The sequence below is a fragment of the Cydia splendana genome, chromosome 1 (genome assembly GCF_910591565.1).
Source record: "Cydia splendana chromosome 1, ilCydSple1.2, whole genome shotgun sequence".
In the NCBI taxonomy this organism is placed as follows: Eukaryota; Metazoa; Arthropoda; class Insecta; order Lepidoptera; family Tortricidae; genus Cydia; species Cydia splendana.
In genome coordinates, this window is record NC_085960.1 from 19,591,214 (window position 1) to 19,607,476 (window position 16,263).

General features: G+C 36.2%; 1 protein-coding gene across 9 annotated transcripts in view; it reads right to left on the reverse strand.

Moving 5' to 3' along the window:
• Window positions 1-16,263, reverse strand: part of LOC134791730 (CUGBP Elav-like family member 1-A) — a 386,209-nt gene that overhangs the window by 144,460 nt on the left and 225,486 nt on the right. For 4 of the 9 annotated variants that reach the window (XM_063762859.1, XM_063762902.1, XM_063762868.1 and 1 more), the window contains one exon: window positions 1,624-2,058. The exons of the other annotated variants lie outside the window; for them this stretch is intronic. In XM_063762859.1, coding sequence (XP_063618929.1) covers window positions 1,624-1,757 — 134 coding nt within the window. In that variant the 5' untranslated portion in view covers window positions 1,758-2,058. The remainder of the gene's footprint in view (window positions 1-1,623; window positions 2,059-16,263) is intronic. 9 annotated transcript variants of the gene reach the window in all.

Genomic DNA, 16,263 nt, shown 5'->3' on the forward strand with positions numbered 1-16,263 from the left:
ATCACCAATATCACCATCACCGCATTTAGGACTCACGCTCGACTAGCCCACCTGACATATTATATTATACTTTATCTTATCTGATACTATTCGTAAATAGAAGTACCGGGGCGCCACAGCGTTTCTATTAAAATTGTTGTATTTGATCGTTATAACTTATAATAAAACACTCAATATCGATAAATAGGGATCGCTTTATATGGAAATTTCTTTTAAGTACTTACACTTTATATTGAGTGTAGATTTTAGCATATCATTTGTTAATAAGTAAATAAAAATAATAAAAAATAAAAATAATAATAATTCAGCCTATATATGTCCCACTGCTGGGCTCATGCGCGAGAGGAGCGAGAGAAAAATCTACAACATTGGCTATGAGTAAATTTGCCCCAGGTATCTTTATCAAAATAACAGAAACACAGCAATGTGAGCACCATATAGTTAAGACCCTAGTTATAAGTAGGTACAGTCGCCATCAGATATATCGGAGCGGCCAAGGTGTTCACAATATCTGAACACGCGCTCTAACGCCCTGACAATAGAGGCGTGTTCCGATATTTGTGAGCACCTTGGCCGCTCCGATATATCTGATGGCGACTGTACTTTAAAGTTTAAAATGTTAATACATATATTTTCATTTTATTTTAGAAAACTGGTGATTTTATATAACTCGAAACCGAGATTGCATGACTCGCAATATTTGACGACTTCTCACGCGATTCCGTTTATATATTCAGTTCATTATGAAAACTTATAAGCATTTACATGATTCACTAACTTTTACTATTATTTAAACAAGGAATACTCGTATTTGTGTAACATATACAGGGTGTAAAGTCAAGCCACGCTGCAGGTGGTGGTTGTGTAAAATTAATATATTCGGACTCTTCTGCAACGGCTATGATTGTGTTACCTAAGGGTTAAAAATAACGTTTAAAGAGTGAGCATCCATCAGTGACGTGTTCTCAATGGCAAGCGCGTTTCTATGTATTCACGATCCTTTAAGTCGATTATCCATCACGCACAGCTTCGTTACCTCGCTCATCTCTAGTGCATGCTCACCTGAATAATTAATTCTCAGAACTTTACTAACCCTAGTAATAGCCATTACATAGTAATTGGCCACTCTTAGCAATATGACTTCTATTGGCTTGTTTCTTTCTGATTTGTTAGGAGTGGCCAGTTATTATGTGGTGGCCAATAACTATAGCAGTCACCCTACATAGCCGTATGCCTGATGATGAGGATAAAATATAAAATTACCGTTTGAAAAAACCTCACCATCCAAAAAAGTGTGTTACTTTGAATACTCAGTACCTAGGCATAGGTACCTATCAGTATTCTTATTGACCTAGTACTAGGTATATAATTAAATTGGGTTTTAATGGCTCTTTTTGCCCAAATACGACTCTAATAGAAATACTTAAATATTTTATATCTAAAAAGGCACTCACCAAATGGGGTTAAATAGTACCTAAGTAGGTAACAATTCAAGATCGAGAAAATCACTGACAGTGGAAAACAAATTAAGGTAAGGTGCTGGCGATCTTGGCCTCCTAATACTTAATAGCGAACCTACTTAGTAACTAACCAATCTGTACAAGTACAAGCATTGTCACTTACTTGGGCTTAGAGTAGGGTGCAGAGGGCGAGGACGCCTTGTGGTTTCGGTTGGGGTGCGAATGTCGGTTCGCGTTTGTGTCGAGGCCGCCGCCCGGCGAGATCTTGCCCGCCAGCGCGTTTAGTGAATGCAGCATTGCGGGCGGCGGCCGCTTTGGTCCAAGCAGCCTGGTCACCCTGAAGACTTCACCACGTTTGCCGATACCTCGCTTGCCTCGGGCCGCCACGACGCCTTATCAACTGATAAGAGGCGCGGGGGCACTCCCGCCCCCCGCCTCATCGCAACCTGACACTCTCACAACACTCACACTGATTCACTTTTTTTAAAATGTTGACAACGTGAACACGATGGGGTTATCGTCCTGTCCGATTTAAGCATGTTTGGGACATCTTTTCATTTCCTTAGATTAGTTTTTAACACTTGTAATCACTGTTAAACTGCGAAATAATTATGTTGGATTACATAGGAACACAATCTTAAGGTTGTTTACCTTTGTCTAAGCGTTGCGATATTCCAGACTAAACTTACAACTACTTTGATATTTGTAGTTATAGTACACATAGGTAAGTACCTACTTTAAAAAGTAGGCAATCTATAATAATGTAAGAAGCAAGAAGAAGCATTGTAAGATTGTTGTATATAATTATTATTCACTTATTGGACTATAGGTTAATAGGTATCGAAACCTCCATAAATTTCATTAGAAGCATTCATAAACATCAACTGAGAAAAAACGCCTTAAGGAAAGTATCAGCAATATGTTTCAGACCAGCGCGGATAGCAATACTTCCGCCGCAGGCGTTTGATTTAAGGCCTTACGATAACTTATACACGCCGCCGTACTAGTGTAGTAAATAAAGGTAGTGGACCCCGCAGTAATTCCTCAGCCAGAAAAAGCTTTACAGTATGATAAAGTATCAATAAATAAAAAGTATTGTATAAATTTCCAAAGAATAATAATAATAGTATTTAAGTAAATACCTAAAGTCTTAAATCGTTAATATCTTTTTACGGAAAATTGCTCCGTTTAAACTTTCTTCTCCGGACATGTTCATGTAACGTATTGCAACAATATATGAAATATCAAAAAAAAAAATCCCCGCAGAAATACCAATATTAACAAAATATAATTTTTTGGCGTGGCTTGGACCGGAAAATTGCTCAGTCTAATTTTTTCACTGGAATGCCATTTTATTGCCGATTTATACATACAAATTGAAAATCTAAAAAATTTACCATGTAACTATGCTTTTTTTCAGAAATTGCCTTTTTACTCGCTGTGGAAAATTTCTCTATCCATTTTATTTATTGAATTATGTTCACAGTTTTCTTTCCATTCAACTATAAAAACATCAAAAAAAATAACGAGCGTATTCAAAACTAAACATATCGGGAGCAGTGTATAGAGAGCGGGGTGTACAAGGGATGACAGTTCTTTTGGATATTTTGGATTTAAGTATATACGTGACTACTTAGTATATATTTAAAAAGAAATCAGGCTGAGAAATTTTCCACTCTCAGTTTTTTATAGTTCTAAAATACATAAACTTGGGTATGCATTTTTTTGGATTTTCTTACCCACTACGCCAAATTATATTCTAAGATCATATAAGAAGGAAAAAATGGCAGAGCAATTTTCCGATGAAAATGAGCGCCAAAAAAGGAATTATCGTAAAAAAAATATTCTCTTGTTTGACAAAAGTTTTAGATTTTTTTCTAGTATCACATACTGATACAAATAACTTATTTGGTAAAATAATTTTGGATGGAGGAATTACTCGGTTCAATATATAAACAGATTTGTATTTTTACCTAACTTAGGAGTGGTTTTTTTTTTGGATATTTATATGTTAGTTTCGGCTCATACTATACAATAACCAAGCAAAATTTCATCGACTGAGAAATTAATGCATGGGTCTCCATACAACAACTTGCTTCGTTTACTACACTATACGCCGTCCATGGTAAGCTGATAGGTAGGGTAAACATACGCTTTTAGGCCAATGTTTATTTATAAACAAGCGAAGAATATTGTTATTTAATACTAACATTGCAATCCTTTATGAGTATTTTTATATATTTGCCCTAGGTAATTTGCACAAACAGAAAATAAAAATGGAAACGAACACCTCATTAATGCTTGGCGCTGGTCCAGAAGTCTAAGTACGTATAACTATATAAACTTACATACATATTATACGTCTGTAGAAGTTCGGTAATATACTGTCATGTTACTTAAGCGCAGTTCGCTTTTCTCAGTAGAAGTTTCAATTCCTTTTGCAGCCTTTTACCATTTGCTTTTCGAATTCATTATGTATTGTATGGAGAGTAAAATATAGTTTAATGATTGAAGAAAAGAAAGTTAGAACTAATTATATTAATTTTGCGAGGTGCCTACCAAGTTCAGATTTTTTCAACGGACATTCTTGCCTATCTCATAAACCATTAAAAGGCATGAAATACAACAGCAATAAGTAGGTATAAACTAGTGAGTATGCTCTACGCCACATCCACACACATGCATAGCTGACACAAACATATAAGCGGCTGTTAGTGTTATTTAAGTCAGAATATATTCGTATTTCAACACCAACTGTTGTATCATTTACGTCCCACATCACAAATGGCGATCCTGGCAGGGTCGCCATGTAGTGTTGGATGTTCTATGAAACTACTTGCTTGGAGTATAGTTCTATAATATCTTGAATAACATAGGTAATGTAAGAGGTTATATAGGGCTAATCTAAGGGAATGTGAGTGCACGCTTAGCGCGCACACTACATTATAAATATAAAAGCAAGGGCTACTAAAACGCGTTTAGGAGAAGTCACGTTTGGTTCATAATTGTAAATCATATAAGCTGCTAACAAATTTGCTACCAACATTTTTACAACTGATAATAATCGGTTCCTGGAGTATATTTAAGTATGAAACATTATTAGGTATTATGATGTTTTTTTGGAGAAAATTGGAAAACAAATTTGTTCCGTAAAAACATCCTGTTAATGAGATGATTCAATCCAATTCAATAAATAAGACAACTTCAATGAACAGATTCTAGGACCTCTTTTATCTAAAACTAACTGGCCACTTCACGTTGCAAAATCAAAGGACACGTGATTATGATATTTAAGACAAACAATTGTGGAGATGACAGAAAGTATTAAATATATTGTCAGTTAATTGCACATGATGATTTTTTTTAGATAGAATTACTATTTTATTTGTTCGGTATTTAAACAAAAAAAAATATATGAAAAGGTTTCTTAATTTCTATTTAAAGTTATTTAATTAGGTAGTTATATAATTTTCATGTAAAGTACCATCTCTTAAAATATCGGTAACTAATGTGTTTGCACTATTAAGGTGCAACGTAAAATAATTATAATCCTGAAAGAAATGCAATAAATAATTCATTTTTTCTTCCACCAGCTTCTTCACAATATTACCTTCCTACGAGTATATTCAAATATGCGCAATATTTTCAGTAGGTACCGATCATTAGGCACTCCTCCGTTATTATTGGACTAGCATTTTTAGAACATGAAATGCTAACGTAGCGCTCTGGGTGTCTATATTTATAAAAAATGCTTTTTGTTAAATCCGACTCCTCGATTCAGTTATCATAATAAGGCACTTATTACTGCGGGAGGCACGCCAACGCGCTGTTACCGAGCCAAATATTTATGTGTTTATTTGTATTCATTATATATTACTTTCTTGGAATCCGTACCCTGGGCAACCGCCCAGGCCAAATAGGGTGTTATTTTTTACATGGTATTCGTAAGCGTCGATTCCAGAACGCGTGCTTTTTATTGAACCAATTTATCAAAAATTATCCGCCCATGTGACACAACACAGAAAATGATTGTAAGTTCAGCGTATACGAAAACACTGACATTACGAGCTCGTACATAGCATTCGTTTCGTAAACACGAAGAGTAAACACTCTTGAAATTCCACGAAGATTTAACTAATTGCATCAAGTGTCAAGTCTTTCACAAAGGCGTGCATTTTATTCAGTTTAATTAATCTGCACTTGAAGAAAGTTAATAACTTATTGCGGAATTATTATATTTCCTCTGCTACAAATAAATACCCACGATCTTTCAGCTCTGATTCAACGGAAATTCATTTCATGTCGCATTAACGTCGGGCGAAATAAAATTCCATACATTTCGCTCAAAGCATGCCTGCAGGGGGTGCAGGCCCCATTCGTGACTTTGACGATTTGGCGTGTTCAATAAAAAAACCTGCCAATTTATGTTCACGAATAGGCACTGCGGACGATTTGCGCTCAAGCCACGATTCCTTCGGTCTCCTTCGTTCAGTAATAAAATGCGGAGGGATCGATTACCATAATGCTGTTAGCAGATTTTTTCGTCGTCTTTAGTTTGCCGAACTTGATGGGTTGACGGTTGTTTGACCTTCGAGGTAGCGTGGAGTGTGGTAATTGAAAAAATATTGTTCCTATAAAATCTTCAACTAGTTCAACTACTTATTCGATATTCAGGTACGGGAAAAAGAACAACTTCGTAAATTTGTTATTAAGGGCCACTTGCACCATCCCACTAAACCGGGGTTAACTGGCTAAACCGTTAACCCAGTGTCATATTGTACTGGTAACCATGGTAACTCCAGGTTGAACCGGTTAACCCCGGGTTAGTGAATGGTGCAAGAAGTGGCCCTTAAGACGAAAATAATATAGTCGTAGCGCCTTTTTGACAACAAACGATAAGTTCTATTTTTGTTATATAATATCTCCGTGAGAGCTATCTCTACCTCTAGGTGCGTACATAGGTGCACGCCGTTTGTTTAGCTGAATAGCCTTTGCTGCAATATCCGTAAATGCCAGGAGCGCTATTACTATCTATCAGCGACGAAGGACAAAGACGCACAAGCCGAGACGGGGAAGGATTGTGTAGACGACGGCGTAAACTTGTGCAATCTACGTCAGACCTAGCCGGACACAATGTAAGTAAATACATAGGTACCTACTTAAGTACCCAGTTGTTCGTAGTAACATTCAAGACTGACTTCCTTGTTCATCAATAAAATTACCTATTCAGAAAAAAACAACCACATCTAGTTAAAAATAATTCCTCGTTCGTTTCATATTGGATGGAACAAGTAAATATGATTATTTCTTGTCTAAGCCTAAGCCGGGCCTGATATTCCGGAGTCGTGAGTTCGAGTCTTACCCGGTACTGAGCTTTTCCTGTTTTCCTATATTTTCAAATCTATCCACAATACAACCAAGCAATACTAAATTTAAATACCTAATTGTGTTTTTTGAAGAATCCGTGTTCGCAAAGGTATCCCTTGCACCCTGGGCGATAATATCCATCGAATTATTTCAAGGTAAAATGTTACAGAACTCTAATAATAACTCGCTAGTGTATAATAGAGTTGCTCGGAGACAGAGAGAGAAAATAGAGAAGAGAAAATTAAAACATATAACATATAGATGGTCAAGCAAATCTTGCCAGTAGAAAAAGGCGCGAAATTAAAATTTTCTATGAGACGATATCCCTTCGCGCCTACATTTTTCAAATTTACCGCCTTTTTTTACTGACAAGATCTGCTTGACCAACTTTATGTTAAGCTTGATTTCCAAAAAGAAAATATCCCACTTGTCAACCCGCGTGGTATATATAACTTAGCGCAAAAATTACTCCATTGGTAATATATTAGCTGTTAGCAAATATGATGAAAAAAAAATCTATACCAGTCAGTTAAAAATAACTGCACGCAAAAAACGATGAAATCAATGAAGAACAAATGAGCTTGGCTCTGTTAACTTTCAATTACAGAGTGCTGTATAATTTCCGGCCACAGTGAAGCTGCGTTAAATAAAAACACAAACACAAGTCCTTGTTTGATTGCGAGTGGTTCAGTGTTTTCGTGCTGAAAGTAGGTAGTACTAGCGTAACATAGTTATATACAAGGGACAGACTCAATATGGAATAATAACTCGCTCGTTTTGCCACCTAAAACGTCATCAGAGGAATAGGCAATTTATTATTTATATAGCAGTTCACACAAGGCAAGTAGGAAAGCGGACCCTGGCAAAGGCCGGGATAACGCTAGGTAGAAGAAGATAGCAGTTCACATTACTGTAAATATCTGATCATACTACTATCATTTGTATATACTTATAACAGACAACTCATAAACTTAAAAACATAGTCGCTTCAAGCAAGGGACTATATCAGGCTCCGCAACCGCCTAGTTACTACCAACTCTTTAAGTGAATACTTTCAGAGGTTGAAGACTGAAAATATTTCAACGTTTGAATTTGATTTAGTTGGAGATTAATGCCTTAAACAACTTTCAATTGCACGAACGTACAATAAAACCGTCGTAAATAAAAATTTTGCCCGTTGTTACAGATTTCAAAAGAAATTAATTACAAACGTGGAACTTGGGCGGGTTAGATTAAAACTTTTCAAGGTTCAAATATGATTTGTTTATGGACCGTTCAGGTGTGCATAAATGTATGATATTTAAGGTTAACTGTGAATTAAATTTGTATGTTGAGCTTAAATCGTTGTCATTCAAAGGTTCCATTGGCTATCGGTCGCGTATCGTGCCTGCATAGCGTATTAAATTGAAAGCCCTATATCAATTCATTATTCTAAAAAAGGACAATTATGTACCTTTAAATGTAATACTTATTTACAATACAATAGCTTACTTATAAGCATCTAAATCATTGCATTATTAAATATAACAGAAGAGCCCTCTATAAGAGATTCCAGAGTTTCTCGCTGTATACTTGTAATGTCGTCAGCAGCGCTAGTACCTAAATACCTACTTACATCTCAATACACAAACCTAACTTAAAACCACGACGAGTTATTAAAGCAAACCCAGCCGTTGCTCTTGATGCTTGTTTGAAGCAATTATTTACACTATACTCTTTCCTAGAGTTGGGTCAGTACAAAGTCGTTGAGAGGCAAAGTTGGCGGTGCCAAGTGGAGCATGCCGTGAAGCTGAGCTTTAGGATAGAATTAAATACTACAGAAGCGACTTTATTTTAAAGCGATCTAAGAAATAGTAATAATTATAGCTTAGATTGTACAGTCAGAGGCAGACGAAGCTACGCGGTCAAGGTATTCAAAATAATTTACACATGCTCTGTTTATATTTGTTGGGATCATTTTAGATGTATACATCGCCCGTTGGCTACTTCTGATGCTGACTACCTATGTTAATATCAATGAAATGACCATATAAAAATATACCTTACCTAAGTATGCAAACGGTATTAATAAAGTTAGTCTGCGTGTGAATGAAAGTGAAACACACCAAACAACAGGATTTCAACGTAATCTTAATTAATTACACATAACTTAAGGAGCGTAAATAAAGTTGGATGCTAAGCATTTTATAGGATAGTCACTAGAATTCATATTGTACTGATGATACATGAAATTAACTTTACACTCTCTTACTTAATTAGCCGTAGCATTCGTCATATCATAAGTTTCATTACCGAGTGCTGTGCACAGCCCCTCCTCCATTCTGGTGGCAACGGTAAAAAAATGCCCCGAGAGCATAATTACGCCTTATCCGGTAAATTTAACTCGACGTTGTAAAACTGAGCTCGGACACTGGCTTTGTAAACCGACCGTCCTCCTAGTGGGGAATTTCATTAATTTTCATTCGTCCAACTTTGGCCTGTTCCTCTTCAGCAGTTATTTTGTTTTGAATTTCAACATTTCAAAGTCGCGTAAGGCTGCTTTCACTCGACGAGTTTTTGAAAGGTTGTGATTTCTCTTCATTGAAATATACAGCCAAGAGCAATGAAACTTTGTTTGCTTGAAGTGTAGTTGGTACAAAAATATTACGGTGCAAAACAAATGATAAGGCAGCCTATTCTACAACCTAGTTAACACCTTAAAGTGATCAGGATACTCGAACTAATTAAAAAGAGGAACTATTGCATTAGAAAGATTTAATGTTTGATGTTTAACGAATAAGCGTCCATTGTTTTAGGCTTGTAAAATTCATTCAAAACCAGCGATGCTTATTTGCATAGTTCCGATTCATCCAACTCAGTAAATATCAATAGACTAAAACTATTGTCCTTAAATACTGGCTATCTACTCGTACGTATCTATAATTTGACTGAAATGAATAAAACCAATATTAATTTCTTCGTGGAATGGAAAAAATAAGTAGGTATTGTATTGTATTTATTTACATTAGAATTAAAGATTTGAGTAGGTAATAATCATTTAACAATTAATATACATATTAGAATATAGTTAAGACTTGACACTGTTATATGACAGAGTATATAAAGTATTTTTAAAATATTTAAGATGCGAGACATATATTTCAATTTGACGGGACCGAGGTTGGACTTTAGTTGTTATTTAGCTTCTTGCTATGTGCTGTCAGTACCTACTACCTATTAAATACCTACACTAAATTAAACTTGCTACTAGTATGTTACCACTTTAAGAAGGAGTTGCTAATTTAATCAAAAAAGAACCGACTTCTCAAAATCTTCATCAACAGCTCCATTTCGCCAAATATCGGGTTAAGAAATCAATTGCACGAGCAAGTCAAATACCCATATCACTATAGATAGTATATCTAGGGTCTCCTTATTGGATACTGGCTTGGTGACAACGGTGCCCGCAACAGCTCCTGCCAACTGTGTCTTTAAAAATTGAACAAAATCTCAGATCGGTCCACTAATGTTCGACAAATCGGGAACTACTACGCATACAAAGAAGCTAAGAAACAACTAAGGTCCCGTCGAATTGAGAACCTCCTTTGTTTCGAAGTCGGTTATGTTCTTCTTGAATAAAAAGCAACACAAACACTTGACATTTTCGTTGTATGCTACAAAAATTATCAACCCAAAAAATACACCGACTTTTTTGAGCGTAAAAATATCCACCAATTAACGCCGCGAGGGAAATAACCCAGTTTCAGTGCTGTACCTACTGATAATTACTTGTTTACTTGCTCGAATCAAACCAATTCCTGTCCTGTAATTGCCTGTCAGACACTCAATGCGTGAAATAATACGACGCTGAGAGCACAACTTTCCCGAAATTACAAGGAGATGTAATTTGTTGGAGATGATAAAATATTTATAATCAATAGACGCATTCTAAAATTATTATATATTGGTATTAGGACCGCCAGAACTACAGTCGTCGTAGTTAATATAACTCGTGTCATGTGTACAGTGCATTCCCACACTTTCAGAATAAACAGAAAAAAAAAACAAAAAATCTTTACAACCAATCAGGCGCGAGTCAATTCAATCATACGGGCGCGACCTTTCTGTATCAACATTATATCCGTTGCAAGGCAAGACGGGGGCATGGGTAAAGAGGGTTGCGCGGGTAGCCGGGGGGTAACGCTAGCGGCAGGAAAACATTGCGGGTAGGAAATTACGTTTCCGCGGCGAATGTACGCCGGCAGAGGTCGGGTGCTCCTAATTTGTTGAATAATTGCGGAGGCGACGAAGCCAGCGCTGGATCCTTGCCGCAGAGTAGCAAAGGGTGTAACAGTAAGACCGGACGGCGCCTTCCAAGTGACCAGTTCCCTAGCAGCCCTACGGGCCGCTTGCGTATACTATGCGCTCGCACGCTTGCACGTCGTCGTCGTCTTCGTGGCGTCGTGAATTTCCATGGCGCGATGCTGTTAATCTCCACGACGCGGCAGACGGCGCCGTGAACTTCTGCGGCGCCGTGAATTTTTACGGCGCCGCACCGTTTCACGGCGATGTCGCCGCGCCGGGCATGAGGCCGGGCCCTTTCGGCTTCACTTTGGCAGATAAGCCTCAATTGACGTTTTTTAGCGCGGTGTAGATGCTGAATTGAAATGTTTTTTGAATTCAAATTTACAAGGAAATAACTCCTTAGAAAATAGAAATGCACATGTATGCATTTAATAAAATAAACAAAAGTCAAAAACGGCATCAATCTGCGTGGCTTACTGCTTCCTGTCACACTGTGCGCTCGGTATACTTTATGTAGGCAATCTACAGGTTAGGGGGGGCTGTTAGGCTCAGACGATTCGAATCCATGGCGACTCTCTATCAGATTTATCACAAAAACATTTAGGTACTATCTGTTACGGGTTTACCGAGATTTTTCTTTTTCATTAAATTTATAGAATAATAGGAAAGATTTATGTATAAATGATACGCTGTCAATATTACAAAGTAATATGTAATTAATAATTCCATCAACAAAGTTTGGTATTTTTGAAACATTGTTTTTTTTTATAACTATTCATCAAAGCAAATTTATTAAGTACCTACTTAAGACGAAAGTGGAGGACCGAAATTACCTTTTAGTCCTCGTTTTTCTTTCTGGATATTAACATTATTGATAATATTTTGACACAATTTGTTGTGTATTAACCACAGATATGCCCCAGTGCCCCTACGTTAGAATTTTTTCGAATTTTTAATTATTATAAGAGTTAGGAGCATTTACACATTTGTATGAAATCTGTTTTTCGCTTCTAATTTTTACCATACCTAATCAAAAAAGTCAAACATATCTATGGTTAATATACATCCAATTATGTAAAAATATTTTCTATAATGTCAATAACCTGAGAGGAAAATGGGGACTACGTTTGTATGGAGAAACAGCCGTCCCCTTCCCTCTTAAATGATTGTATGCTGTGCAATTGTTACATATCGCCTTCAACAACCGCCTTTCTTCTTTAAAAGGATCCGTGGGAGATTCATAGTATAAATTTAATACAAAGTCATTATGAAATAAATTTTAAACTGGAAAAATCTCCTAAAGGTAGGTACAGCAAAAATGGCATCTGTAGTGAAACTTTTTGTCCATTTCCGACCTTTCCCGTACGAGAGCAAGTCCAATATTTGACTGTCCCATTCGCTGTTGATCCGGCCGATTGCGTGGCGGACCTTTTGTCATTTACAGCCTATTCCCAATACATTTTAAATTTGCCTTGTACTTGAATAGTAATGTCATGTGTCATGTAAAGTACTAAACGACGAAAGATAACGGATATTATAAGTAAGTAGCTGTGTATATTACAAATTACAAGTATAAAACCGCGTAGAATGTGTTATACTTACTTTAATAAATATTACAAAAGAATAGAAAAAAATCAATGTAAAAATACAACTAGTTAAGTATTGCTACTGTCGAATGTTTTACCGTTTTTAACTTGTTAGTAGTTATATACTACTCGTATTTGAGTGTATGACCACATCAAATATTTCGGGACGATGCAATGCCAGAACCACAGTGTAAAAAGTAACAGTGGACCGACGCCTTTGATGTTTGCTTAAATGTCGACACCGCACAAGAACACAGTAGGGTTGTCACAGGTTTTTACACAACTGCCCAAGACTTACACTTGACTTACTATAAGACACGCTAGCCCTATAAGTAGTACCGAGCTATTAACAATGGCGATGTATGCAGCTCGGGTGCGCGCGAACCACCCCTCACCCCTCGCACCCCGCTCGATTGGCTTGTCTAGACGGATTCGTCGAATGACTGTATTGTTTTATAGACTGTGTCAGAACGATGCAAACCACAGAGAAACCAACCTCTTTTAGAGGCTGACCTTGTCTATGGTTTCTATAGAAATCGAACGTGTCAGTATGTTTGACAACTCAATGTCAAAAGTGACAGAAATCGCTGTAATTGTGCTGCGATATGCGTAACACATCCCTCACGAAGTAAAATTTTTAGCTTTACCGAAAAAAGTAAGTAGGTATTATCTGACTTATCTGTGTATTTAATATTATTATGTCATCATCATTCTCTTGCCCTTGTCCCATTCACTTGGGACGGCGCAGCATTTCTTTCTCTTCCACACCTCTATGTCCCCCGTCATTTAATCATTCACTTGCGTTCGTTTTGTATCATCTCTCACACAGTCCATCCACCTTTTCCTCGGTTTTCCATTCCTCGTACTTCCCTCCACATACCTTTATAATTTATATTATAATAACCTTTCTCGTCACATGACTTTCATCCCTCCGCATCACATATATTATGCCCGTACCACGCTAGGCGCTTTGCCCTTAATTTTGCTGTTATTTTAATATTATATTATTATGTCAATTTAATTTCCAAGGCTGGCCATACTTCCTATCAAATAACTTATTTTATCACGTTCATTTCACCAAACAATGTTGCAGCGATAATTATTACTGTCAATAATCTGAGACAGAAAAAAAAAGTTTAATAATGCCATAACTTGTGAACTAGATAAGATAAAAATACCTAATTAATTAACAGGATTATACTCTGAGCGAGCCGATTAAGCGCCGAGCTGGCCCCTATTTTTTATCTTAGTAAAAGTACTTAATTAGTAGTTATTTTCGGTTTTGTATTAGTAGCTTAAGCTAAGTAAGCTTTAATTTTAAATTGATTGACCTATAACTTCTTTTTGTCAGAGTTGTATTATAATATTTACTTATTCTTACAATAGTCGGGAATAGTAAAAAAACAGTTTCAGAAATAGTTTAAATTGTACTATAACTGTACGTTTTATATAAAAAAACCTGCCACAAATGGATTAAAATTTTTAATCTCTAATCATTTTAATAATAAATGATAAGTGGCGTACACGAAGAGAGGCCTATGCTCCGCAGTGGGCGACTGAAGGCTAGAATGATGATGATGATGATGAATCTCAAATCTAATGGAAGCTGAACCGAGACGCTGACTTGACCTGACCCCTGCAGACATTCTTTGTCGCGGGCCATTGCAGGTCACTTAAACCCTTGTGTTATAAACCGAGTGGGTACTTAATATACTACAAAGGTGTATGATAAAAGGCACCTGAAGCAAGTACTGTTAGAGTTTTTTTCAACGACCGCAAAAGCATAGGTCACATATGTGTTAAGAGTGGGGTAGTAAGATATACACATGGAGAACGCGAAAAACAGGTTTAATTACTGGATTACCTGACATAATTTCAAAATTAGTAATTTTTACCTTTTTTTTTGCGTTCCTCTAAAGGGTCTAGCAGGCTAAGCGAACAAGAAGTGACCCCAACGACGGATTTGGTCATTCTTTCAGGTGGTGTACTGGCAGGTCCTAAGAACTCTCTATGCTTAATATCAGTCCTCGATCTTCTTTTGTTTTCGAGTTATTCAGGATAATGTAAAATCATCAGTGTATCATTGAAAGTGTCATATTTTGTAAACCGTTCAAGTTAGATTAACTAAACAAAATTATATTTGACAACAATAAAATAGACTACAAAATGAATATGTTTAACCTGCATCATGTCCTTATACTTCATTATAAAAAAAACATTTTATTTTTCTTCTCATTATTTTTTATACTATTCGCGGAGGTACGTCATGTCAAAAAAAAAACATTATCGAACAAGGATCTCGGAAACGGCTCTAACGATTTCGATGAAATTTGCTATATGGGTGTTTTCGGGGGCGATAAATTGATTTAGCTTGGTCTTATCTCTGGGAAAACGCACATGTTTGAGTTTTTTTATGTTTAGAGCCGTTTCCGAGATCCTTGTTCGATAATGTTTTTTTTTTGACATGACGCACGAAGATTTATGCAAATATTTTTATATGTGTATATAGTGGGTATTAGTGGCTACTCATGCATATTTTTTTTGTAGGTGTATAGTATAAAAAATAAGCGCGAATAGTATAAAAAATAATGAGAAGAAAAATAAAATGTTTTTTTTTTTATAATGAAGTATAAGGACATGGTGCAGGTTAAACATATTCATTTTGTAGTCTATTTTATTGTTGTCAAATATAATTTTGTTTGGTTAATCTAACTTGAACGGTTTACAAAATATGACACTTTCAATGATACACTGATGATTTTACATTATCCTGAATAACTCGAAAACAAAAGAAAATCGAGGACTGATATTAAGCATAGAGAGTTCTTAGGACCTGCCAGTACACCACCTGAAAGAATGACCAAATCCGTCGTTGGGGGCACTTCTTGTTCGCTTAGCCTGCTAGACCCTTTGTTCATGAGTTTATTTATGAATGCGATACAACGCATATCATCATCATCATAATTTAAGAGCATGGCTCTTGTCGGTGGACGGTGACAACGCATATAATAGGTAGTAGTTCAATAGAAACGTAACTGTATCAAAATGTAGTGTTTTGGCCAGACTTAGCCTCAAGCCATTATTCCAAAAAAACAGTTAGCAAAATGGCGGAGTTAAACATCCCATACGTACCGAAGACATCAAACCCACCTAATGTTCCGCAACTTCGCCCTATAGAAGATTTTTGGGCAAATCTAAAGAGGCGAGTATATTGCAATAATTTTCGTCCCAAAAATGTACAGAGTTTGATTCGAAAAATAAAATCGGAGCTGAATAAAATGCCGACATCTGTGTTTTCGACAGCGATGGACAAAGTACCACAGAACTGCCGTAAAGCATCTCGCATGGGAGTAAACTATTTTTTACATTAAGCCTTGATATATACATTATTATAAGAACATAATTATTTAAAAAAAGAATGGTGTTTTTTTTATTTAAAACAATATTAAACTTTGTCCAAATTTCACTCCGCATACGTTAAATATAGAGAAACATTCTATTATAATTTATTATAGATAGTATTTGGTATGTCGAAGATAAATTTCATATGTGTTCACAACATAATC